Source organism: Fringilla coelebs (assembly GCF_963513975.1).
Source record: "Fringilla coelebs genome assembly, chromosome: 3".
Taxonomy (NCBI): Eukaryota; Metazoa; Chordata; class Aves; order Passeriformes; family Fringillidae; genus Fringilla; species Fringilla coelebs.
The window spans coordinates 83,316,169-83,340,968 of record NC_140030.1 but is presented as its reverse complement, the minus strand read 5'-3'; the positions used below and the strand labels follow the sequence as shown (position 1 = coordinate 83,340,968).

Genomic DNA, 24,800 nt, shown 5'->3' with positions numbered 1-24,800 from the left:
TGCAGATATCCTACATCTTCTGAGCCCTTTGAGGTAGGAAAAGAGACAGGCACCAGGAGCAGCCAGCCCAGCTTGCCTTGGTGGGATGGAATTTGATGTGCTGGGTTTGATGTGCTGATGATATGTTGTGACTGAAAGGAACATGCTGATTCATCCATACAGGAGGCCTGGGTCCCTTCATGCTGCGGTTTCACATCCAGCTCAGCCCAGGGGAGAAGCACTTACCTGAGGGTTCCAATCTTTCCAATTTGATGACTTGTAAACATTTCCCAGGTCACAAACAGGCAGAGCAGGTCTCCTGAGGATAGGCTTGCTGTCTTCACCACCTTGCACAGCCACAAGCGAAAGCCCATAGATCCACACAGAACAAAAGCCAGCGGTGAATATAGAAGGGAAGCAACTCCTTTGGGTTCCTCATGCAGAAACATCCAGATGGCTCACGTTCTCACCTCACTCCTGCAGTCCACAAGACATTACTGAATACAGTGAACCAAAATGTCCTCAGGTACTCATCCTCTTTCCTCCACTCTACCCTCTGCTGAGGCAGTGACTGCAGGTCCACCTGTTCAGCTACTTGCGTCCATCCTAAATAGAAGCAAGATTCTTTACCTTCGCAAGAGCAGGAATGATGCAGCCATGAACTCAGTGGTCTTTATTACCCTAAGTGAGTCGCCTCCCAGACATCCAGGAAACATCCTGCATGCTCCTTTCCAGTGTGGATAGATGACTGACACATGACATATTCATCTCCATGGGTAATGTGGAAATTACACCACTGCCAAAGTTTTTCCTCCTAGACCCCAAAGCACATCACAAAAGATGCAATGGCATCAAGATCTCTCACGAAGTGATGAGCACTGTCAGAGCTAAACAGTTTTTTGTTCAAAGTCATCCAGGACGGCAAGGTGTGGCTGAGCCATCACTGACAGCAAGTTACATGCACACAGATCCAACTGCAAACACCAAGTCCATTACCAGAAAGGGCAGGCTCACAGCATTACTTTCATCTTGGATTGTAAATTCCACCAGGATTGCATCTACTCCTGCCTGTACAGTACCCAGCTCATGGGACTTGGCTCCTGACAAGCGAGGCATGGTTGGGACCATCACCACACTGCTTGACATCACACTGGGAAGGAACCCAGGAGACCGGTCCCCTTGGTCCTGGCCCATCACACCACCCTCTTCTCACCAAGCAGGGAACTCTGGCTGAGCTCCACACAAGGATTTTGGTGCCTACCTCCAATTCTTTTCAATGGGTTTCAGGTACCTAGGTGCTTTTGGAAGCTCTGGGCACAAATCCAAGAGTCCAACTGGTAGTTTGCTGATGCCCTGTAGCCTCCAGAGGCAATGCTGGAGAAACTGTTACACAATGGAAGAAAACAAGGATGCAAAGGCAGAAGGAGAAGGCAAAGGAAATCAAGGTCAGAATTAAATTCTTTAATACAAAAAAAAGTTTGTTTGTCGTCGTCGTTGTTGTTTTAAGATATATCTGTAATTTCTTTGTTTAAAAATAAATATGTACTAAGGAATATCTTGAAAAAATTCACTAGACACAATATGTAGTGTTAATATCTTTTTTCCCCGCAATTATTACAGATAAACAGTAGCACCAATAAATAAAATGATAACAAATATTAAAATTAAAAAGGAGAGAGATTCAAGATGTAGAATTTTCTATTTTTTCCTGTTTCTTCTTTTTACATATATAAAAAAATTGTAGTGTCTATTTAATCCGAATCACACATATACATAAACATATATATATATACAAACACATAGCCAAATATATATATAGTATGTAGATGTATATCTAACCGTTGTCTCAATAGGAATGTGTAGGGGTAGGTGTTAGAGAAATTAATTAAATAACTGCCCATAACATGCTACTGACTCTGCCAACAATTGGGGAGAGACGGGATGGGACAACAGGAAGGTTAAATTTATACACAACCAGTACAAAAAAAAAAAAAAAAAAAAAAAAAAAGGGGAAAAAAAAGAAAAACAGGAGGTACGACTTATAAATAGTTGAAATTAAATATTAACAAAGAATACTGAAAAATCCCTACTCTTTAATTAAATTATCTGTTTAATTTCTAATTTAAAAAGGGATATTAAATAAGTATATAAAACACTTTCTCTTCCCTCCCCCGATCGGAAGCCTCTGTCTTGCACGCGATGCAGCATTCTACATTGCAGATGCAAGCACCCACCCGTGTGTTTTCTCTCCTTCTGAAAGCCATCAGTCGGATGGGGAGATCCTAGTGGTTAGTAGTCGCTTGTTGTGAGTCTGTTTTTAGACTGTCTTGTCTTTTTGGAAGCTTTCCGTGTTGTACATTATCAGGCGTTGAAAATTCAATTGCAGATGATGTTTGGCAGCATTCTGACACAGACCGAGTACCTTTTTGATTATTATTATTATTAATAATAATTTTAATCACAGAACTAGATTATATATATCCACATAGATGTACAAACACACTTTCAGGGGTGTGTGCGTGTGCGCACGTGTGTAAGGTGGGTTTCACGTACACCACAGCCTACACTGCAGATACACACATAGCCAAGAACCTCACGACACAGCTAAGGGACTCCAGCTGTCTTCACATTTGATTCCCCAGCCCAAGACATGGAAAAGGGGCCTGATATTTACAGTACGTCATTAAAAAAAAAATCTTGACGTTCTTAAGGGTCATTCACACTGGGCACACAAACTGAAGGCAGCAAAAGTTGCTTTCTTTTTTCCCCCTTCAATCTTGGCGTACATATATATTATTTTTTTATATATATATATGTATAAAAATAAATATATATATATAAAAAAGAGAGAAAAACACATACATACATACATACATACATACATACAAATGCATACATTCACATACATACACACACACCCCCACTACTGTGTATATACTTCTGATTAATATCCCTTTCCAGAAATGTTCCATAAGCATCTTGGATGCTCTTGAGTGGCAGCTCTGTGCATGAAGAAAGCAGACAGTGCTGAACAACTGTGTGGCTATGCACCGGTCCCCATTCTTGCTTCAGCACACTGTAGACCTTGTGTCCTTCTGCAGCCACCAAGGGCGGGAAATCTAGACTCCTGTGATAATTCCTTGAACAGAAAGTCAGTGCGCATCAGCTGCCCACCATCCTTAAGAGAAGCCAGCATGACCCTCTGGCAAAGGTTCTACAGCGAATAAAGTCAACGCAAAATGTACACTGACATCCCATGTCCCAGCAAGGCAGGCAGGTTATGAGACGAGTAAGGGCGAAGGTTGGGGGAAGAGAGGGGAGGAGGAATCCTTGATCTCGGAGATGGCCATTTCCTTGGCCTTTGACCCATCGCACCCTAGGATGCCGCTCTTTGGAACTCCCTGCCCATCCTCTCCATCACCTCTCCTCCCTGTCCCAGGCAAGGAGAAGGTGGTTTGTGGTACAGCACACTCTACAGAGAAACAGCGGAGGCCGCACAAGTCAGTTAGAGTTAAGAAGTTTACACCCAGCGCTTCTACTCAAGTCCAGTCTTAGCTTGTTTCTTATGCCCCAAGTAGCCCGCTTGTGTCCACAGCAGTCGAGTATTATCCAGTGAAGACACCAATAACATTAGCAATGTTAAAAAAAATAATCAGTATATATATATATATATATATATATAATATATATGTGTGTGTGTGTGTGGTTAAGATATACATATATGTATATATAGATGTGGTTAAAATATATATACATATATATATATGTATATGCATGTATACACACATATATATGTATGCATGGGAAAACCCATCAAATACACCCCTATAAGTCTTCCTGGCTCTGTTATTTAGCAGCATAAAAAGAAAAATAAAATAAAACAGTTCAAAACCCAAAGGTGAATTCTGTGCGGCGGGTGCCTTGGGGAATGTTCCTTCCGGAGTCCATCGTCCGTACTGAAAGTGCTGTGCTCTACCGATCCTTCATTTTTAGGGTTCATTTGGATTAGTGTTTTGTTTTGTTTTATTCTGTCCAGGCGAGAAATCAGGCTCCAGAAACAGGGCTGTTTCCCCTTCTTTTCCGCTGCTCACCGTCTCGGTTTTTCACATCTGCCAAAGAGGAGAAGGAAGGAAAAAAAAGAGAACAGGGGTTAATGTTTGTGATGGGGGTGCAACTAGGGCAGGGAAGGGAAGGAAGGGTGGTGACTAATGTGTTTAAGAGCACATGGTGTTAAGACATGGCATGACGTCACTGGTGGGGTGAAGTGCTGTGCAGATGGGGCAAATCAGCTGAGAATCTCGACCCCACAAACGAGTCAATAAATTCTATTCCCCCAGGCTCATCTAGACAGAGCAGGGGGGATATTAAAAAAAAATTTGGAGCAGAATCAGTGGCATATCACAGAAAAGCTGAGTTTCTTGTTTGCATCTTTGCACACCACACACACAAATACACACAAACACAGAAAAACAAGGCTAAGCAATGCATGCAAAGACACACCCTCGGCTCTCCACCTAGCCTCTTGTTTGGGTTGGAAGCAGTGCAGACAACAAGGCCCCATGCAGGCAAGAAAGCAAAAAGTAAGTGCATTTCATTCCACTAGATGCTGTGAGTAGGGGTTAGCACCAAAGAACAGCAGTGGCCTGAAGAAGCAGCAGGAGAAATGAGAATTTACCCTCCCCTACAGGTCCAAATACTAATTCTACAAGAAAGAGCAAGAGGAACTTAAGCTTAACCAGCTTTTTATCTGGAAATTGATAAGCTAACTACTCCTATGACTCCTTCCCATTTTTCTGGCCAACACATTGCCTTTGGAAACCTCCCTTAGTGCCAATTATCCCATCACAGAGTGGGACTAGTAAGAGAAACTAGCAAACCCCTTCTGCCACCATGATTTCTTTGGGGTTTTTTTGGTTTGTTTGTTTGTTTCTCATTGTATTTACTACTATTTCTCATCCTTCAAACTCTATAGGGTAATTGTGAGTTACTCTAGATTTTGGGAAAAGGAGCAGGGGGGAAAGGGAAAAGGGCAACATTAAGTCTGGTCTCAGACCTCAGACTTCAGGGGTTTTACTTGCTAGAAGCTTAACTCTGAAAGTCACTCTATTATGGCCCCTCCATCAATTACCTTCCCACTGAAATTACAGCACCCTAGAAAAATTCTCTGTATACAGAGCAGTTTTCATCATGCTGGCAGTGCCAACACCTCTCTGGCTTGGACACAAAGCATTTTCACATCCGAATGAAGCACTTGCTTCTTGTAACAGCCTTAGCTACCTAGCCAATGGATGTCTCCCCTTTTCAAGACAGAGCCACAGAGGACCCTGGATCTCTCTCCCTTGTATTCTTCCCTTGAGCTGCTGCCACTGCAATACCGCAGAATCAGGAACAATCTCCTGCATCTCTGTGAAGGGGATCTGAGTTCAGAGTCACAGCCAAGTGCTCATTAGCAACCCCATTTCTATGTCTCCCTCTACACAGGTAGGATGATCCAACACCAGAGATGTACATGTAGCTTGTGCAAGTCAAGACACCCCACTGAGTTCACCAAAGTGCTCAGGTGAGAACCAGGAATCGGTTTCTTTTCATGTCCGTGCCACAGACGGTGTGTGACAGCACTCAGATGACACATGCACAACATGGATCTCTGAACAAACACTAACCCCACAGTGCCTTTATGTCTCCCACCTCACATCTGAAACAGGCACCTCTGCCTTCGCCCAGGGTCAGACTTAAACCTGCTGTATTCCATTCACAGTCCTGACTGCAGCCTCTCAAACCACAACTCTGGACAGGACATTGATAGGGAACTGTGAGCACAGTAAAAAAACACAGGGTGCTCTCCCTGGCCTTTTGAAGAACAAAGAGGCAAAGGAGAATGTAGGCTCAGCCTTGAGGGAGGCTCATAATGGCTTTCCTCATTCTGCACACAGCAGAGCATCCAGAAGCTACAGCAAAAGGGCTTGGAAGACAGGGGTGGTCAAATCCTAATCAGTTAAGGATTTGTCTTTGTCTAACAGTATGCTCAGAGTTGCATACAGGTAAGGTACAGAGGGATACAGACCCTCCCCTGCTTACCTCAGCAACATGAACTCCATTATCCTATTCTATGGTAAAGAATACCTGAGATACAAAGGGCCTGTCTCTGGGAGCCATCCCCATCCAAGTCCTGAGAGCACACCTGAAACAAGCAGCTGCCCTCTGACACAGGGACACTCTGTCCTCACCCCAGTCAGCCCCTCTGCTCTCTGGCCCATGTAGGACAGAGAAAAGAAGTAATCAAATAGCACTAGTGCCAGAAGTCAGCAGGAAGCAAGCTCCCCCCCTCTTTCTCTTTCTCTCTCTTTCTCTTTGTGTGTTTCATCCTTCAGGACACAAACCTGCAAGTGCGCTCGTTTAACTCAAGCTGCCTCGACTTGCAACGTGAGTCTGTGAATTTGCAGGAACATTTACAGGTCTGGGGATCTTGTACAAACAAGTGCTTTCTCCTCTCTGAGCAAGGCTCACAGTGACTGCAAAAAGGCAAAAGGAAAGATGTCTAAGCTACAGCGCTTCAGCAGAAAGAAAATACACATGCAACACCCTGAACATCAAAGCAATCCCCTTGCCCCCTCCCGCAGCCCCCATGCTGCCAACTGGAGTGCCGTGGGCTGATGGATTTTCCAGCAGCACCTCAACAGCCCCAGGACAGCAACCCCTTGCATTAGCGCAGAGAAAGAAAACAGGCCTTCTGCACAGTATTCACAAATGCTGCATTGGATCCATTGGCTCAGGCCAGAGGGAGGAAGAAGGGGAAAGCAAGGATGGGAAGGTGAGAGGTCCCAGCCAGCTATTGACACATAAGTGAAAGGAATTCTCTGAAGTGGACTATTGGAGTAGAAAGAGGCCAGCGGCTAAAAGAGTTAAATACACAGGGTCTCTCCTCCCCTGGAAAGTAGCTGGGCTCCAGCATCACATGCTGACCCCTGCACCGCCCTCCCTTCTGTAAGCCCCTCCCAACCTCACCACCTAGGAGTCTCCTATGGAGGAGCCGTGAATTTACAATGCAGAATTTTGTGAACCACCATGAGAGAGGCAGAGCGAAAGAGACAGAGAGAGACAAGCCACCAAATCTAGCAGAATGAGAAGAAAAAAAAAAAAAACAGAGAGGCCCCCCTGGCTCCCCAGCACCCCCTCTCTGGCTTCCCACTATCCCACCTCTCCTCTCCACCTGTGAGACTCCACCAAACACGCACGCACATGTGTACACGCGCGCACACTCACACACACACACACACACACACATGCTTGGCAGATGCCAGCCTGCCTGTCACCAGTCATCATAGCAGTGAGGACACGAGACAAGTGGTGGAAAGCAGATGACAGAGTTGCAACCGGAAGGCGTGAAGAGGTGCAGGGTACTCATCCACCCACCACACTCTTGTGCCTTGGGACAATGGTCACCACTGATGATTAGAGAGCCAAGCAAGCTAAAGCCACCTTCCCTGAGATAGCCTTAGTGCCAGAGCAGTGCCACCACCAGCGCTGCCCCTGCAGGATCTGCAGCCCACCAGTGACTGGGAGGGGAGGGTGAGATTTGAGCGAGCAGCAAGCAGGCAGATTGCTTTGGGGACAGGGAGGGAATAGAGTCTACAAGCAGAGGACACAAACGTACAAGCTGAGTGGTTTGTACCGGCCTTTCTTGCGCTTTCTCTTTTGACCCTTCCCCCTTCCTCGCTTTGATTTTCTGGAAGAAAAACAAAAAAAAAAAAAAAAAAAAGAGAAAGAGAGAGAGGGGGAAAGAAAGGGAGAGACAGAGAGAAAACGGAAGAAAACGCAAGGAAGAAGAGAAAAAAATACAGCCATGTGCCTTGCTGGGAGGGGAGAAGCACATGAGGCAGGACTGGAGGGTAAATCCCAGGGCTGAAGCACAGATCTCCACCTCGCACGCACATTCACCGGCTCCGGCGCTCCTGTCAGCTCTGCAACCAGCCTGCCCACAGCCAAGCCAACACCAGGGAACTCAGCAGAGACCACCTCCTGCAAGGCTGCTGCGAGCAGAGGCGGATCTGCTGGAGCCTCAGAGGGGCACCTGCCCCCTCCAGAGAGGGGCAGTGGGAAAGGGGCAGGGGGTGAGAGGGAGAAGGAACAGAAAGCTTTGTGAAAGCATCACGCCACCGCGGTGAGTGCAGACAACCATTCCAGGCGACAAGCACAGGCGCACAACAACTGACAAAAGGCAACCTGAGTGAAAGGGCTCTCTTCAGGTAAGAGGGAACCACTCTGTCATGATGTACTGCCCAGTACTGGGCCTACGAGGGGGCAGCTGAGCTCCAATAGCTCTGCTGCAGGGTAGGTGGCAATCCTGCCTTGGGATGGGAGCACTCCACAGACAAGGGAAGAGATCTGATCTCAGAGAGAGCTACCCAACCCAAAGGCTTTGCTTATCCACATCATCTCCTGCCTCTGGTTCAGAGGACTCCAGGAGACCTTACTTGGATGTCTGTAACATCTCCTCTGGCAGCCTCTATTCTGAGTACTGAAGAGTAAAGAGGGGGAAGAGGATGGCCTGACCTAGTTATTTTACCCAGGAGATAATCAGCAAGCTGCTTTCAGTTCTTCCCCCCTTTCCCTCCTGTCACCATCCACATGGACCTGCCAGACAGACAAGCAGATGGAGCCAAGGTACTGACTCCATTCTGAAAAATTCACCAGTTGCCTCTGATTCTTGGGCAGGAGCAGAGCAGGCAGAGAATAGGATATGCAGCCCTGGACACTAACCATGGATCCCTATGGGCCATTGAGAGCACAGGGAGCGAGGGAGGCTGGAGCCTGTACTGCTCCTTGAGCCACATTAGCACAGGAGCAAGGGAGAGACATGCAAGGAGAAGGCCCTAGGCAAAGCACCAGGGCTTGTCAGGCAAATGAGTCCCAGCTCTGAGGCAGTTCAGCAAAGGCTCCCTCGTTCCCTGGTGCAGCCCACCTCGGGAGAGAGCTGTCAAAGGGAATTGGAGGGATAGAAGAGAAAGCACCATAGGTGTTTCCTAGGCCCTGTTCAAGTCGTCTCACTGGAACGAGTGTCAGAGCATCAGCTCAATCCTAGTTCTGCCCTACATGTCAGGCAGGAGTCACAGGGAGACGGTGAGGGGAAGAAAATCAACCTGAAGGGAGGAGAGGGGTACCAATATAACAAGACTTTCAATCCGGCACAAATCAAAGCACACCAGTCTCTCCCATCCCTTCCCTTCCTTCCCTGGGGAGTGCAGAACCAGCAAAGAGCAGGCAAGGTGCTGTTAGAAGAGGAAAAGTGAATGCAACACGGTCCGAGCTGGCTGCTACACCCACACCCCATCCTCACCAGAGCTCATACAGACCAAACTCTCGCACACCTGCAAACTACAGAGCCACACAGACCGACCGTCCCCGACACGGCCCTGCGCAGAGAGGACTGTTGGCTGCACGCAGTCTGATACAGCCAGGAGCAGATTTCCAGGGGGAGGAGGAGAGGCTGGAAGGCAGCTAGAAACATACAACCACCAGGAGAGGGGTGAAAAAAGCTCTCTCTCTCCTGTTTGCTCCCTCGGTCTCAGATTCAGCCTCTTCTCCAAATATTCACTCCTTCCTCTCCAACTCCGCACCTCTAAATGGCAGAGCTGCTTTCCCAGTCATGCGCAGTCCAGCTGATCCTCTCGCTCAGAGAGATCATTCTTTCTTTTCAACGTTGTTTTGTATTTTATGCTCATCCCTGCAACTATTGCAGGATTAGAGCTTATTTTTCTACTTTCCACAACCTTTTTACTTTGGGGAGGAAGTAAAGGGGAGGTTGTGACTTAACCTCCTTCAGGCCACTAAAGCAAATTCATCAGATTTAAAAAAACCCTTATGAAAGCCTTCACCGAGACCCAGCTGGAACATCCACCTCCCTTTACACCCTCCCAGGTCCCCACCCAAACAAAACCAGTGTCATATCCTGCATGGCATCAGTCCTGCCTCCACCAGGCCTCTACTTCCGCCTCTCCCTGTAGCCAGCAGAGCTCCTACCAAAGCTGCTGTGAAAGAAGCCAGCAAGTACTCACTCAAGCAGCAAGAAAAAAATTAATAATAAAGAAAGGCAGCAATTTGCAGTAACCAGAAACACCCCAGGAAGAGGGAAAGGCAGAATGGGGGCTGCACCTTGAATCCATTCCAGCAGGACAGACACGATGGGACTTCCCTGACTCGGGAAAAAGCATTAGGAATGACTGCCATGGCCATGGGTCATGCAAGGTCCATGTCTGGGGTATGAAGGAAGGACCATCAGATCTGGGTTTCTGTGACCACCTGGAATGGATTCAGAGCATCGCCCCATGCAGTACCATATGCCATTTCCAAAAACACCTTCTTAAAGTGAGTATATCCAACCAAAGAAAAGGGCAAGGGGCAGTGGGGAGAGGAAATGCCAACCAACCACCAAAAGAGAAAGGAGGAAAAGCTTGTCACTTACTTTTCTTGTTTGTTTTTGACATCTTTCTTTGGTCTGTGGGGGAAGACAGAACAAAGGCCTCATTAGAAGAGAGCTTATCACATATACTTCTTGTATTATCCCCAGCTCCCACCAAGTCCAGGGAAGGTCATGTACAGGCAGCATTGCAGGATGCCCACGGCACCAGTTAAATGGTCCGTCTCAAAGCGGTTTTGCTCTCCTGTTGACCCTTGCCAGTAGCTAGTGCCAAAAGATTCCAGGATGCAGGCTAGCACTGTCCACCTATGATAGCTAGAGATGGAAGAGCCCTGACAGCAGAGGGCTTCTTTTCCCAGGCTCAGCCATCCCACTGCAAACCAACCGAGAAGGCTGCAGAAGCATCTGAATAAGAGTCCCAACCCAATGGCAGAAAAAAGGAAAGGCTCAGAGTAAGTTTATTGCAAGAGGAACCAGTGCTGCTCCATTCTCACCTGCAGTCACATTTACTGTGCTGTAAGAAGCTCATGTGTGATATGTGCTGACTCTGATGGGGTTTAATTCTCATGATCTGGAATGAAAGAAACAGAAAGGGTCACTGCCTGTTCACTCTTCATGTTCACAGCCCCAAATCAGGCTGCTGTGCAGCAAAGCACTCACACCCCAGGTGCTCCTGGGAAGAGCAGGGCAGAGTTCGAGCTAGCTCTGAGGCCCCATTCTCCCAGTCAGGGAAGGCCTTTGATCACAAGCGAGCAGCAACACCAGACTTGTGCCAAAGCTCTGTTTGCTCGTGCATGCCCAGTGTCAGCACTGGTGGACTGCCTTGGAGACAGGCATGGGAGAGGGTGTACCCCCATAGCAAGGTCCTCAATGAGCCCTCCCTGGCTGATGCCGGACAGACAGCAGCTGAACATCCAGGCTGCTTGTGCAGAAGCCACGCTTCAGACTCACACAAAGGTCCCAAATGAAAATTCCAAATGCAACTCCTTTTCCTTAAGCTGCCATTCCTCCCCAGCTGACATCTCACTTTCTCAGTGACTTGACAAACAAAATAAATCTGGAGATCTGCGTTTAAAAGAGTCCTGCAAAACCCAGACCCCAGCCCCAGGTATATCCAGGAAAGTTATTTAGAAGCTATAGAATACTGTCACATTCTCTTAACCCAGAACATGGCTGGAAAATTAGGTCTAGAGATCTGCTTTACAGCCTCGGACCCTTTACAGGCGTGCAGGCATACCAGTCAAGAACTGTAATTCAGCAAGGAATGGGAGGAAGAATACCATCCCTAGCTACACCAAGCTAGTATGACTGGAGCCTGCAAGTGGAAAAGCAGTATGGGGAACCATGAGAGAGCACAGGCAGGTTCCCCAAGACAGTTCAAACACAACCCAAAATTCAAGTAAAAGGACCTGCTGGTTAATCACTTAGCACTGCACATCTCTCATTGATATTAAAAATTCACAGCATTATTTATAGCGGCCATTCAAGAGGCTAAGGGACAAAAGTAGGTGAGGAAGCTACGGCTTATGGGTAATGGGCACCAGCACAGTTTTGGACAAGAGCTGGGATCCAGTCTCACAAAGAAGGGCAGTAACTAAGCTCTCTAAAGCAATTTGCATTTTTCCCCAAAGGCCTAGCCTTTGCTATCATGGCCACCTTCAGCAGTCTCCAAACAAAGGAGGAAGAGCCCAGTTTGTTTCGTAGATCCCCTTTAAGTCCTGCTGTAGCAGGATAGCCAAAGACCAAATTCCCTGCTCTGTTGGTACAGGCTGACCTAACATGCCCTTCAGGAGAGACTGCTGACAGGTTTTCCCCTTTTGCCCTACTCTGCTGCCTTCAGAACAACAGCTGTGTGTAGAGTTAAGGTGGTGCAAGGGCCCAAGGAGTATCTTCTTTGGGAACTGGGAGATAACACCATCAGAAATGCTCCTTTGCATTCTCTAAGCACAAGGTGCTCCTTTGCAGAAACTCTCCTCTGCATGCTCCTACCTACTGTATTTGGGCAGGGGCCAAAACACAGACTCTACTCTTAGCCTTAAATAGACATAGGCAACTCATCTTTTAACCCTGCGTGGTGTAACACAGAGCACCAGGGTCAGAAGAAAGGTTCCCTGGGGTAGGTTGCCCTTCCTCTGAATTAGCTGGGAGCTGGGACTTGGGGTGGCTGTGATGGCTTCCTTCCAACCAAGCATGGCAGATTGCAAGCTGGACCCTCACCTCCATTGTGACGTTGTACACATCCACAGGGACACATTCTAGGCCCTCATCGCCGCAGCAACCCGCACATCTCATCAGAGGCACACAGGATGGCTTGAATATGTACTCCACCTCATCAGGGTACTCCTGGAAAATGTCCACCAGGGTCTCAATAGTCCTGCAGAAGCTGCGCTCGTAGACTTCCAGGAATTTGATAACTAAAAGAGGAATGGAGGGAATAAGTTAATGCAAACTTAGCTCAAAAATGTCTAGCGCTTCACCCCTTAAAGTGAGCCAGACAGTTGCAACACAACTACCCTATGCTCTTCACTAACAGTCTTGCAGGCCTAAATCCATTGTCTGTGCTCTACATACACACACATCAAGTGGAAAGGGAAAAAGACAATCTCCTTCTACAGCTGCTTCAGGGCAAAGAAAAAATGGACAAGAGAGCTCACTGCCTTCCCGGTACCATGATGTATGCCACAGGTGACTCTCACCCAAACCTCTTCTCTGCTATTCCCCATACTCCTGATATGCTGCCACTAAGAGTATCAGCTCAGCCAAAAAAACCCAGGAGCTGCAGCAGCTAATCTGCGCTCTGGACTAAGGCCCTTCACTGGTTTGCGCTTTACTCCCTTTCAAAACAGTCAGTGGATGCCCCGGTTGTTTTAACGCCAGAAGCATCCTTTGTATGGACCTCAGCACACAGACACTCCTAAGAGCAAGCAGAGGCTCTGAACCATGGGGCTATGCATCTTCACCCTTCTTGTCATCTACCTCTTTTGGCCGTGCAGAACATCCACCTCAGCAGGTCACCAGGGAACCATGACAGCATCCACTACAAGTCACAGCCTCCGTGTCTCCACACTGACCACTTTCCCAGACCGAGGAACCGAGCCACCCACTGAAAGATTCAAAGTAGGCTCACGGCACCCCCAGCATTAACCAGACTATATATTTGGCTACTGAACCACAATGAGACAGTGTGGGAGGGGGAACAGGGTGGATCTGCCATTATCCCATGCCTTCCCTACAAATGGAGTAAACACTAACCGCTTGCGATCTGCACTGATTTCACAAGTATTTCTCAATGCTTCCCAGTCTCTTGCCAAAGCTTCATTTTGCTGCTTGGTCAAGGGTTGGAGAGATTTAAAGAGATGAGAGATAGTATAGATAAGTACACGCACACACAAACCCCAGGTGCTAGTATAGTATTGCAAACAGTGAGTACCCGGAGCCCTCCAGGCCTCCTGCTCTAGCACCACCGGCAACAGAGGATGTCTCACATGGAACCGAGGATAAGAGTATGCACAAGGAGATAGTACCTGCCCCATGCTGTTATGCGCTATAATGATCCACCTGTACAGTATGCAGAGTCCTCCAGCACCAAGGTTGATAACTCAGAGTGATAAGAGCAAACTGCTTGCATCATGGAAAATAATGGTCTCAAGTAAGCGCTTCTAAAGTGCCCTGAACTTGTGACAAACTGGCATAAAGGTTACTTTGCCACAAAAATGCAAAAGCTGCAGGGCTTGAAGCTCACAGCCCGCAGTTAATTGTTGAAAGTTAATTCTAGGTCATGCGGGGCTGACAGTACCATAGTGCTGAAGTGCTGAGAGCGGGTACAAGAGGGGAGGAGCTTCCCTCCAAGGAGTCTGAAGTGTCAGAGAGTGTGAGCAGCTATTAAAAGAGAAAGTAGCTTGTGAAAGGGAAATGTAGCCTGGCAGGCATGGACTGCTTGTTGGTACTCCTTGTCTAGAAGACAACGTTTCTGTTCCTTGTTCCTTCCCTTCCTCTTCACTCCTCCCCTAACTGCCGTATGTCTCCTGTCTGTTCTCCTATCTTGTCTGTGACTACCTGCTTCTCCTCCTTCTTCCTGTTCCCCTTTGGAGTGACTTTAGTCAACGCCTATGATCCAACAAGTTGAACAATTTAATACGTGGGAAATTCTGCCGGCACAAAGATAGTTGCTGAACTGCACTGTTGATTATTCACACTGCGCCAGACACAGGATCTGAGAACTCTGGCAGTAAAGACATAGTTCAGGATAAAAATGCTTACAGACCTACGTCAAGGGGAGGGACGGAAAGTAAGAGGGAGGGAAAGCAGCAGTTACCTGTGCAGATGAAATGCTGCTCACCACACCAGTCTGGGGCATAAAGGAGGAAGAACAAGAGCAGAAAAGTGAAGTGAAACTGATTGGCACCTGTCATGCTTTCCTAAATGTTGCATTATACAGGCACTTGGATTGCATCTGAGAAACAATACTACAGAACAGGCCCCAGAACAGCACATTCAACTTCTTTTGCAGGGCTTTTACTTTCACAGCTGCACCCTGACAACTATACTTGAGATCTGAGAGATCTGACAGGACTAAATCTTTCACATGAAGAATTTGTGAGTTTCTACCTTTCCTTTAACACATGATGGTTTTCCAAAGTCTGAATCAGCCTCTGAAAATGAACCAGGGAATCTTTTCCTAGCTGCCAGTCAGAAAATCCTGCCACAAAAGACACACTGCCTTATTTTGCTGGACACAGAGCATTCACATGAAGACTGTACAACACTCCATAGTTCACTTGCACAGTTACCACCCAAACCAAATTGGAGCACATGACTGAGGTACAGTCAACCTCACAGCAAAGCCCTGCCCCTTCTACCATACCTACACTCACTCCTATGTACTGGGAGTTGTATTGCACACTTTGCTGGGCTGCTTCTGCCTGCGCTTCCTTTCCATTGGTTGTGCCACAAATGGAAGAAGGTGTCTTTCATGGGGAAGCACAGGAAGGTCACTGAAGGACTAACACCACTGGGTCTGCTCCCTTCCTGCAATCCGGGCTTCAGCCCACATTAGAAGTTAATCCCACAATTAACTCACACTCACTCCTACCCTGCAAAACACCTCCAGATTTGAATCAGAGGTTATTTGTTGTGAATGGAGGGGGAAGGAAGGTTAAAACACAGACAGGACCCACATTAACTCTTCAAGGCAGAGTTTAAGTTCAAATTTGGAGCAGTTGAGTGAGAACAGGCTGGACTAGAAAAGGAGAAGTCTCTGATCATTTTGTCTCCCTCTCCATCAATGGCTTAGCAGCAATACAGACACACTGTTATTTTGAAAATAAAAGCGCAGCCACAAGTGATGGTGGTTTCCTTTATTTATACCAGAAAAGCTTTTCTCGTAAAACAAAAGAGTGTTTGTCTGACTCCTCTACAACTTCCTCTGCAACAAAACACGTAGAAGCCTCTCTTGAGCTCAAAAGGGTAGGGGCTGAAGCTAAAATAACAGTCTCCAACAAGATTAAGTCCATCCCAAATAAAAACCTGTCACAGTTTGACATCGCAGAGAAAGCATAAATGGCCAAAGACATAAACCCACCTTTCAGCCCAAGCCCCTAAGAGCTTTCAGAGGAAGGAACTACAGGACCATGCTTGGGTAACAGAGGCCAGTCATCATCTCCTCTTCACAGAGGAGAAACTGAGGTATAGAGAGAAGACCGCTAAGTTCAAACCACAGGACAGAGGTAGAGCCAGGAGTCCTGACTTTCATTTCACAGATGTATCTACATTGCAGAACCTGAAATAGCACCAGACAATAACACTGAAGTCTCACCACTTATATTGCCAGACCAGCTTCTCCTGCAATCCCATCAACCTTCTTGTGACAGAAGTTAATTCTGTTTGATTCTTTCCCTCCCCAGGAGGGATTTGTTGGGCACAACAAATGGCACAGATGAGGACACTAGCTCTTTTCTACCAACAGCAGAGAACTGGTTACCAAAATAAGCCTCACAGCAGGCTCCATCTTGATCCCTCTGGAGTCACTGAACCTTCGTCTGTTGACTTCAGCAGGAGCAAGGGTCAAGCGCAACAGGCGGCAGCCCACCGGCAAATCAGAAATTTTGCCAGCACAAAATGGACACCTATCCCAAGCACAGCCTGCCACAAACCTCTGGCAACACACATGGAATCTGTCACACCAATAAAGTTACAGAAATTGAAACTGACTGCTACGAAAAGAAAAAAAAACCCATCTGGGCCCACAGTGCTGGAGCCCTCTGCTGACCTCTGGCTGGAATAACGCTGAAGGTCACAGCCCGTGGGGACCCTGCAAGACGTCTGCCAGACCCTGCCGTGCAACAAGTGATCTGCTCTGCTACGCAGGTAAGGGGAAAACACGGTCAGGATGGTCTTAAAGCAGGTCATGATCACCTCAGCCTGAAGGTTCCAAAGTCCACAGCCCTTTTATCCCACTGCTGAACTGAGGACTGCGGACAGAAGCCAACCTCCTGACACGCACAGGGCTTCACTAGGCAGGGAGCTCGCAGGAGACATCTCTGCCTAACCCAGGGACTGACTGCCCTTCTGGTCCACATTTACTTGCACGACCCAACGAGGCAGGGGACACTGTCACATCCTGGCCTTTGGGCAACCGGAAAGACACAAGATCACAGCAGCTGCAGAGACACCACCTTGTTTCCCCACCAGGCAATGGTCCTGTCCACACTGGACAACCAGGAACCAATGAGTAGAACCCATCAGAACCTATCAGCACCCTAGAGTGCCATTCCCTGAATCTGCCAAGTCTGCTAGCCCAAACCAGAATAAAAAGGTGTACTTTTCAAGCCTGGCTCTTTACAGTGCTTAGCAATCTCCTGACTGAGCGGGGTACCTGAGACTGCTGGGAGGCATGATCCCAGAAAATCATCCTGGACTGCCCCTTTCTCCTCTTCCTCAGAGACCTGCCATCTGGGGGCTGCTCCGGCCTTTGTTCAGGGACCAGCCCTGACCACCCAGCCGGGCATCACTAGCACCGCCGGGAAAGAGGCGGGAAGCAAAATTTGACAAATCCCTTCCAACAGCACTGTGGCGAATCCCCAGCAAACTGCGTGCCGCTACTCAGCTCTTTGTGTGCGCCCGTGTGTGTGTAGATATATATAAAAATATATATATAAATATATATATATATAAATGAGCGTGCGTATGTGCACCAGCGCACGCACGCAGTTTCACTCCGAGTTGTGGTAAGCCAGGGGCGGGCTGGGCCAGCCCTGCTGCCCGCCCTGGCACCGCGGCCGCCCCGGAGCCCGGCCCCACGGCCACCCCCGGCCCCACGGCCCGGCCCGGGCCCGCGGCGTGGGGCGGGGGCGCAGCGGCCCCACCAAGGGGTTGATGGCGGCGGCGCCTCCCGCCGGCAGCCCCCGGTCCCGCTCCCCGGGAGGTGGCGGTGTCGGCCGCCGGCGGTTCCGGGGGCTCCTTCCTCCCAGCCCCCGGCCGTCCCCGCCCGCCGGGAAGCCGCCCAGCGCTTACCTTCATTGGGTTTCCGCTCCCCATCCCCCAGGGCAGGCGCAGCCTTCGACAACTGCAAAGACAACAGAAAATCGGTCACAACGCGGAACCGTGACGCGACCCGCGGCGCGGGGGGTCCCGGGCAGGGTCCCCGGTGGTCCCGGTCCCGTCGCCCCGCCGGGCAGGGGGCGGAGGGAGCCCCGGCGGGAGGGGGCGCCCCCGAGGCCGAGCCGCTCCCCCCGGCCGCCCCGGCGGGCACAGAGGGACCTTTTGTTCCTCCGGGGGAGCCGAGAGGGGCACGGGCGGGACGGCTCCGGGCCGGGCGACGGGGCTGGCAGGGCGGTGTGCCGGGCCCGAGGGACGCCCCAAAGAGAGAAGCGCGTCCCCGGGGAGCCGCTGTCAGTGACCGCGGGCAAACACCGGGAGCAAATGCGAGCCCGGCGGAGAGAAGTAACGGGGAGACCTGCTGTTGCTGCCGACACGACCGATGGACCCGGGCACCGCTTCTCCCCGTAAAGGTGAATCTGGCCCGGGAGGGCAGAGGGGGGAGAAGGGCAGCCAGGCACGGAGGGCATCGCTCCCCTCTCAATGTCACAGATGTCCGTCACCCAGCAGTGGTGGCCACGGAGGTGTCGGCATCTGGCCGGGTGTCAGGGCGATTAACTGTGACAGCACCACTTTGCCGACGGACGCCGCCAAACCGCCCGGGTTTTCTTCCTCTCTGATGGAAGGGAGGGCGATGCGCGCCCTCACCTAGTGGTCCCAGTCCCCAGCCCCTGCGTGGATCCCATTCCTGCACTCCACAGCTTCCCACTGGGCCAAAAATAAAAAGGTTGCAAGCTCTGCAGTCCTTCTTGCTGCCTTTTGGGACTAGGGACATTTCCAAAGCACTGATGCAGGAGTGGTGACAGGTAACCCACCCCCAAAATGTTACGGAGAAATATTACACCACTTTACTAAGGAAGTCTTTTTAATTCCAGGTGAAACAAGAACGCCACTCTTCCTGCTCTTCGTGAGGGCTTTAGCTCTGACGTAACTTTCCAGCCAAGTCAGGCTTCCCCCTGCTGTTCTGTTCTGAACCAAAATGGAAAAAGCCAAGCTTTCTTTCACTTCTCCGAGGTATGTTGCCACCTGTGTGATGCCATCTATCCCAGAACCTGCTGCCTTTCAGCAGAGGCCCATAAGAAGCATGGGAATCCATACAAAACACTGCTTTGTCAGCAATATGCTGTGCTCAGGCTTAGAAAAAGGCCCTCTGATGTTATAGCTGAAGACAGAACTAAATTAAGGCCATGTCCACCCCAAGCTCACAACAGGAATCTGCCAGCTGTGGTCTTCTAAGCGGTCCTGTGCACAGGGCAGCACCACCATCCAAGCAGCCGAAAATGTCAGCTTTTAAAAGGAGGGGGCAAGAGAGCCAGCTAGAAGCCCCTCTCCCAGACATTCCTTTGTGTCTGTGCATAGTTCCCTTTGTCTAAGGTCCCCCTGACCGAACTTGTTTCTCATTTCAATCAAAGTCCTTTATACCTGGGCATTACTTAGCAGCCCAGACCTGAGCTGCCCCATGTGTGGATCTATTTCTTCTCTGGGGAGGAGGGGGGCTGTGTGCCCAGTCTCAGTGCTGTGACAACACTTTAAAAAGCAGGTTCCTAGAAACAGTTTCATTCCTGAAGTGTGAAGGTCACTGCAACAGCACAAACAAAATGGAGGCAGCGGAGGCTGCAGCGGCCTTCCTTCCAAAGCCACTCAGTGCCTGACAATCTATGGGTAAAAAGAAAACCACATCAAGGGCAGAAAAGCCTCAATCTGCTATGGCACAGGAAGAGGATCACGAGCCAAGTCAGTTTATTCAAGTCACAACGCCCCCAAGACTTTTCACAGAGGGATTTCTGGTTCACACACAAAATGACCATGACAGACTGAGCAAAATTAGCTTGGAGACACCTTGAGGGTCATTTTTACCCATTCTCTATGCAAAACTACCCAGCCAGCTGCCAAGCTCACTGCCTCCTCACATGCAAGTACACAGTCTGCACAAGTGATGAGAAGCAGAAGCCAGCCACACACACACTTTTACCACTCACCTGTGCCTAGCCAGCACCTTGCTCTGCCCCTGATGTAGTGGAGCAGGAGCCAGAACACTCTCGCAGTGCTCACCTGGACCTGGGATGTGATCTGACCCCAAAGATGGGAAACGAGATCAGTGCAAAGTGGGGAAAGAGCTTCTGAGCTTTCCCAGGGGAGCTCTCAGCAAAAACTAGAAAGGTTTCCCAGAACTATCAGTAACAGGCTCTCTGCTCACTATTCCAAGAAACTTTTCTGCCCTTTCAGCAGTGTCTTTCACCTGTGCCTAGTGCCCTCAAAGCATGTTCACTAGAACAGCAGGTGAGGCAGGGCCTTGTGCCTCACTTCAAAACAGTCTGCTACGTATCAGACATGGGGAACCAAAAACATTCCTCGGGACAGGCAGGCCAACTGTGCCCTTCGGTAGGAGCCTGAAGGTCATGCTCTCCTCTGCTGGCTTTTGGCATTACCCAACAGTTCTGTAACACAATTTCTTTCCAATAGATTTTCAGCATTTCACAGTAGTGTGGAAGCAACCCCTGGCCTGGCCTTGAGAGTAGGATAAATGAGCCCAGAAATGGGGCTGACAGAGGAAGCTCCTTTCTGTGCTCTTTGCAGGTTGTAGCGAATGCACATCCCTCCCTCTGTGGGGTAAAACCTTCTCTGACAAATAAACCCACTTCACACCATCCACATGTCTGTACCTTCCCTGCCTCCCTTCTCCCCCAGTCCCTGTCCAGAGCAAGCTTTGCTCTGAAGGGAGAGAAAAGGTTAATCAAGTCATTCCTCTCTAACCATCACCCCCCTCACCACCACCACCAGGACTCTTTTTCTCCATTCCCCTCCCCCTAATCTGTGCAGGCTCATTAAAAGAGCTTTGTAACTGTTTAGGACTGGAACAAACAATCCATCCACTTTGAGAGGGACTCTGGGACAGGAGTTAAGGCACTTTTCGTCTTAGGCACTAGAAATTCTCAGCGTTTTCTGCTTAGGAGAGGGGGGGAATGGGACTCACTGCACTCCTTCTCCATTGTACAAGCAGACAGAGGTCAGTAATCCTGCAAGCTGCCAGCACAGCCAAGGGACCTCTGACAGAACAGACAGGAGAATGGATTTGGGGTTGCTCAGGAATCAGTGAGCCGCTCAGACATCCCTCTCCCCTGTTCCCAAAGGAGTACTCTGCTTTCCGGCCCGTCCTCAGAGCACAGGAACGGCTCTGGGGAAGGTGACCTGCTGTGTCCCAGCTGCCTAAGGGCTGTGGAAGCAGGTTCTGGTGGCTCCCCATCGTGGTGTGGTGCAGAGGCACAGCAAAAGCAGGCAGCCTGGTGGGTGTGTGATCATTAACAGTCTAGTCACAGGCTTCTTCTCCCTCCCTCGGTGTCTGATCGCTGCCTCTTCCCCATGGCAATACAGCTGGTATATCCAGGTCCCTCTGCTGTTCTGGGCAGGAGGGGAAGAGCTCCCAGACCATCATCAGGAGTGACCTGTCACCACACTGGCAGCAAGACCCACAGATGAAGGAAGATGGGGAATAACCACCTGTCCCCCATTCTCTAGGAAAGGGAGGACCTGAAGGGGACAACAATGCAACGTCTCAAATCCCATGCTGTGTGAGGACTGTGCACACTGCTCAGCACAATCAATCAGCTGGGAGGGCGGTACTGCAAAAGTGCCTTTCCTTCCCTAGCCTGCAAGGAAAGGCTATCGCCACCCTCTGTGGAGGCAGACACTTGTGGCATCATATACGACCTTGTGCTGCCCATACACGACCATGAAACAATTTCCCACCATCTAAGTCTCGCTGCAGAAGCAACCATAACAACCACCTCAGTAAGGAGTCATCCCCCTGAACCCTCACCAGAGGAGCGCCGTGATTCCTTCATCCCTTCTCCTTCACTTCCAGGAAAGCTGCCTGACTCATGCTGGACCCTGATTCCCCAACTCAGGCTCTGTCAGGGCTTTTATTTAATGCTCTCTTATGTGCCTGGCTACCTAGACAGATCAGCCTGACAGCCAGATAAATATTATCATCAAAGCACAAACCCTAGTCCTGTGTGAAAAGTCATGCCTCCTGCCATGCTCAGAGTCATCACCAAGCTGCCTACGTGAGATCTGCTGGTATTCCTAACGTTCCCATCACTGTGGTGCCCGGACAACCAACGGACAAATAAGGACAGAACCGAAGGGCAGATCTCACCATCCATCTGCCTGGGCACTTATATAGCCCACATCACCCAGGTACCTGAACCTCCAGCTATCTCTTGTGTCTGTCCCTGCAACACTTCCCCCCAAACTCCTGTAATTCTTCCCTACCATTTTTTCCATCACTACATTGTTTTCTCATCTGCACCATCCTCCAGCATAGGAGAAAAGGCAGCATGAGGTTTTTATGAGGACAGATAGATCTCGGCTCTACCTGATCTGCCGTTTCCTCTTCTGAGGAAGAGGAAGGGGAGGGGAAAAGGAACAAGGGGAGGGTTAAAGGGTGTTATCACTGGACACCAATACAGACTTGTCTATACTATAGGTGGGGAACAGATGCTACTGTACAATTTTACTGAGGAGCTGGGAGGCAAAGAAACTCCTATTCTGGGTGACAGTGGAAAAACTCCTGGAGAGCAGAAACAATTGTCCCACCAGCCAAATCTGGCAGGAAGGCAGCAGGGAGCTGCTCTGTGCCACACTCAAGTGAGAGTGTGCCTCAGTTCCCATCGAGAACAGCCGAGCACAGCCTAATGTGCGGCTGTCACTGGATAAAGTAGAGATATAACAGGCTAGAAACAAAGCGTGCAGTGCTTGCATGACTTCAGTTACAGCTGAAATGGCTCCTAATTGGGGAGTTGCCTTCCAGCATCGGTGCTGAACAAACAATGTGAATAACTGATTAGTTTGCAAGAGACGTTTATTTTTACGATTGTGGGAGATGATCTGGCCCGCGCTCTCTCAAAGTGCCGAGCAGAAATGGCAGGAGAGAACTAACCTGTTAAAACCTTTAAAACGTAATCCATGCCTGTCTCGCGAACAGCCACTTTCACGTGGGCACTCTGTCTAAACCCCTTAATATCTCATGGCAACATAGCCCTCTTGACTCTAGAAAACAGATGTATAGGACAGGTTTGCAAAGAAAGCTGCCCTTCTTTTTTCTTTAAATAAAGGAAAGGAGGAAGAGTTGGTTTCTAATTCCTCAAGAATGACAATGAGGTAAAAGTGACTGAAGAGGAAGAGAAAAATCCTTGGTTTTGTAATCTCGGTGCAGGAGATCTCTATTTTGTTTTTTTTTTCTTTCCAATCTGGAAGAAATTCTGGATCCATTTTGTCCTCTTTGATCTCTTATTTGTTTTTCCAGCTAGGCATTTTGAACTCCACACGGCGGCACGAACCCGAGCTGCGACCCAAGGCAAATATCGCCGAAGCAGCCTTTTGCAATGTCAGGAGACCCGAGGCTGATGCAAGAAGGCAGCGCGCTGCCTCCCTGCCCCGCGCCCCGGCCCCGGCGGGACCCCACGGCCGCGCCGCGCCGGGAGCCCCGCGCCGGGGCGCGCTCATGTGCGCGGGCACTCCGCACGGCGCTGCCGCTGCCCCGGGCCCCGCGGAGCTGCGGGCAGCGCTGTCCCCCCGCTGCAGCACCGCACGCACACGTGTCTATGCTGCGGGCACCCACCCGTACCCGGCGCCAGCGGCGCGGCCGCACCGCACCGAGCAGGTGGGAGGCAAAGGGGGGGCGCGAGAAAACAATAAAAGGGGGGAAAAGTATTGTCGGCCGTCTGCCTTCCCTCCCCCCTCCGCTACGCGGGGCACAAAAGCCCCCGTCCCGCCGCTTACCTCCGCGCTCTGCAGATAGAGCAGCGCCGCCAGCCCCCAGCGGATCCAAGTGAGCAGAAAGTTCATGGTTGCCGGCGCACGCCGCGAAGCGGGGCCCGCCGTGCTCCGCCTCGCCGCCGCCGCCCCGCTGCCGCCGCCGCCCCGCCGCGCTCTCGCCCGCGCCTCCTTCGTGCCCGCCGCCTCCTGAGGTGCCGCCGGCCGGGCGCTGCGAAGGGTTGCGGGGTAAGGAAGGTTCCTCTTCGGGGTCTCCGGTTTCACCCCTCCATAAGCCCGGCTCTCCGCCGGTCCCCGCTGCTGCTTTCCGTGGGCGCTCCGCCGGGCCGAGCGCAGGCTCCGCGGCTGCCCTGCCGCCGCCCGGCCCCTGCCGCCGGGCAGTCCGAGCTCCACAGCGGCGCCCGTCCGCGGCGCTCTCCCCGCGTCGGGGCAGGCAGGCACCCGCGCCGCGCTCGCTAGGATTCGCGCACTCACGGCAAAGTTTGCGCGGAAACTTTCAATGCATCTCTTTTCCTGCGCCCCCTCTTCGCGGCGGCTGCCTCCGGCGGCTCCTCGAACCGGGGTCGCCTCCCCGAGAGAAAGGGGCTGATTCCGCCGCCCCTCGGCCCGACCCCTCTCCGCAAATCGGGGTGGTGGTGGCGGAAAGGACGAACAGAGCGTTTTCCTCCTGTCCTCTCCGTTACTGTCTCTCCCTCTCTCTGTCCACCGCTTAAAAAAAATCAGAATAGTAATATATGAAAAAAAAAAATCCAAGCTGGATAGAGAGGGAGGGAACTGGGGCGTGGGAAGGCTCTGTAGGAAAGGGAGGAAAAAAAAATCCCAGCGGATCAAAGTATAGGTGGGGAAAAAATAAATTAAACGAGAGGATAAAGCAAGGCGGCAAGCTAACAGCAGGTCCCGGTGCCCGGGGAGGGCTGCTCCCGTGGCGCGCTGTCCCCCGCCGGCGCGGCGTGCGCTCCTCGCCCCCTGCGCGGCGGCAGCCCCGCTCCGCGCACTCCAGCGGCGGCTCCGCGCAGCGCCTGACCCACCGCCC

At 50.4% G+C, this 24,800-nt stretch overlaps 1 protein-coding gene across 5 annotated transcripts; it reads right to left on the bottom strand.

Annotated features, from left to right (window-relative positions):
- Window positions 1-1,419: 1,419 nt before the first annotated feature.
- On the bottom strand, window positions 1,420-24,800 carry VEGFA (vascular endothelial growth factor A). Of its 5 annotated transcripts, XM_084203518.1 has the most exons (8): window positions 23,774-24,800; window positions 17,909-17,960; window positions 12,614-12,810; window positions 10,891-10,967; window positions 10,442-10,474; window positions 7,634-7,705; window positions 6,360-6,491; window positions 1,420-4,088 (listed from the first exon to the last, which is right to left on the bottom strand). In XM_084203518.1, the coding sequence occupies exons 1-8, from the start codon at window positions 23,837-23,839 to the stop codon at window positions 4,067-4,069; spliced, it is 651 nt and encodes a 216-aa protein (XP_084059644.1). In that variant the 5' UTR covers window positions 23,840-24,800; the 3' UTR covers window positions 1,420-4,066. The 5 variants fall into 5 exon arrangements, with proteins under 5 accessions (XP_084059644.1, XP_084059647.1, XP_084059646.1 ...); XM_084203521.1 differs by lacking the exon at window positions 6,360-6,491; XM_084203520.1 differs by lacking the exon at window positions 7,634-7,705.

Coding starts and splice junctions, on each gene's coding strand:
- VEGFA (XM_084203517.1), bottom strand. CDS start 23,839: ATGAACTTTCTGCTCACTTGGATCCGCTGGGGGCTGGCGGCGCTGCTC. Junction 10,475..10,890: donor CACAGTAAATGTGACTGCAG/GTGAGAATGGAG, acceptor CTTCCCCCACAG/ACCAAAGAAAGATGTCAAAA. Junction 10,279..10,441: donor GTCAAAAACAAACAAGAAAA/GTAAGTGACAAG, acceptor AATCCATTCCAG/GTGGTCACAGAAACCCAGAT.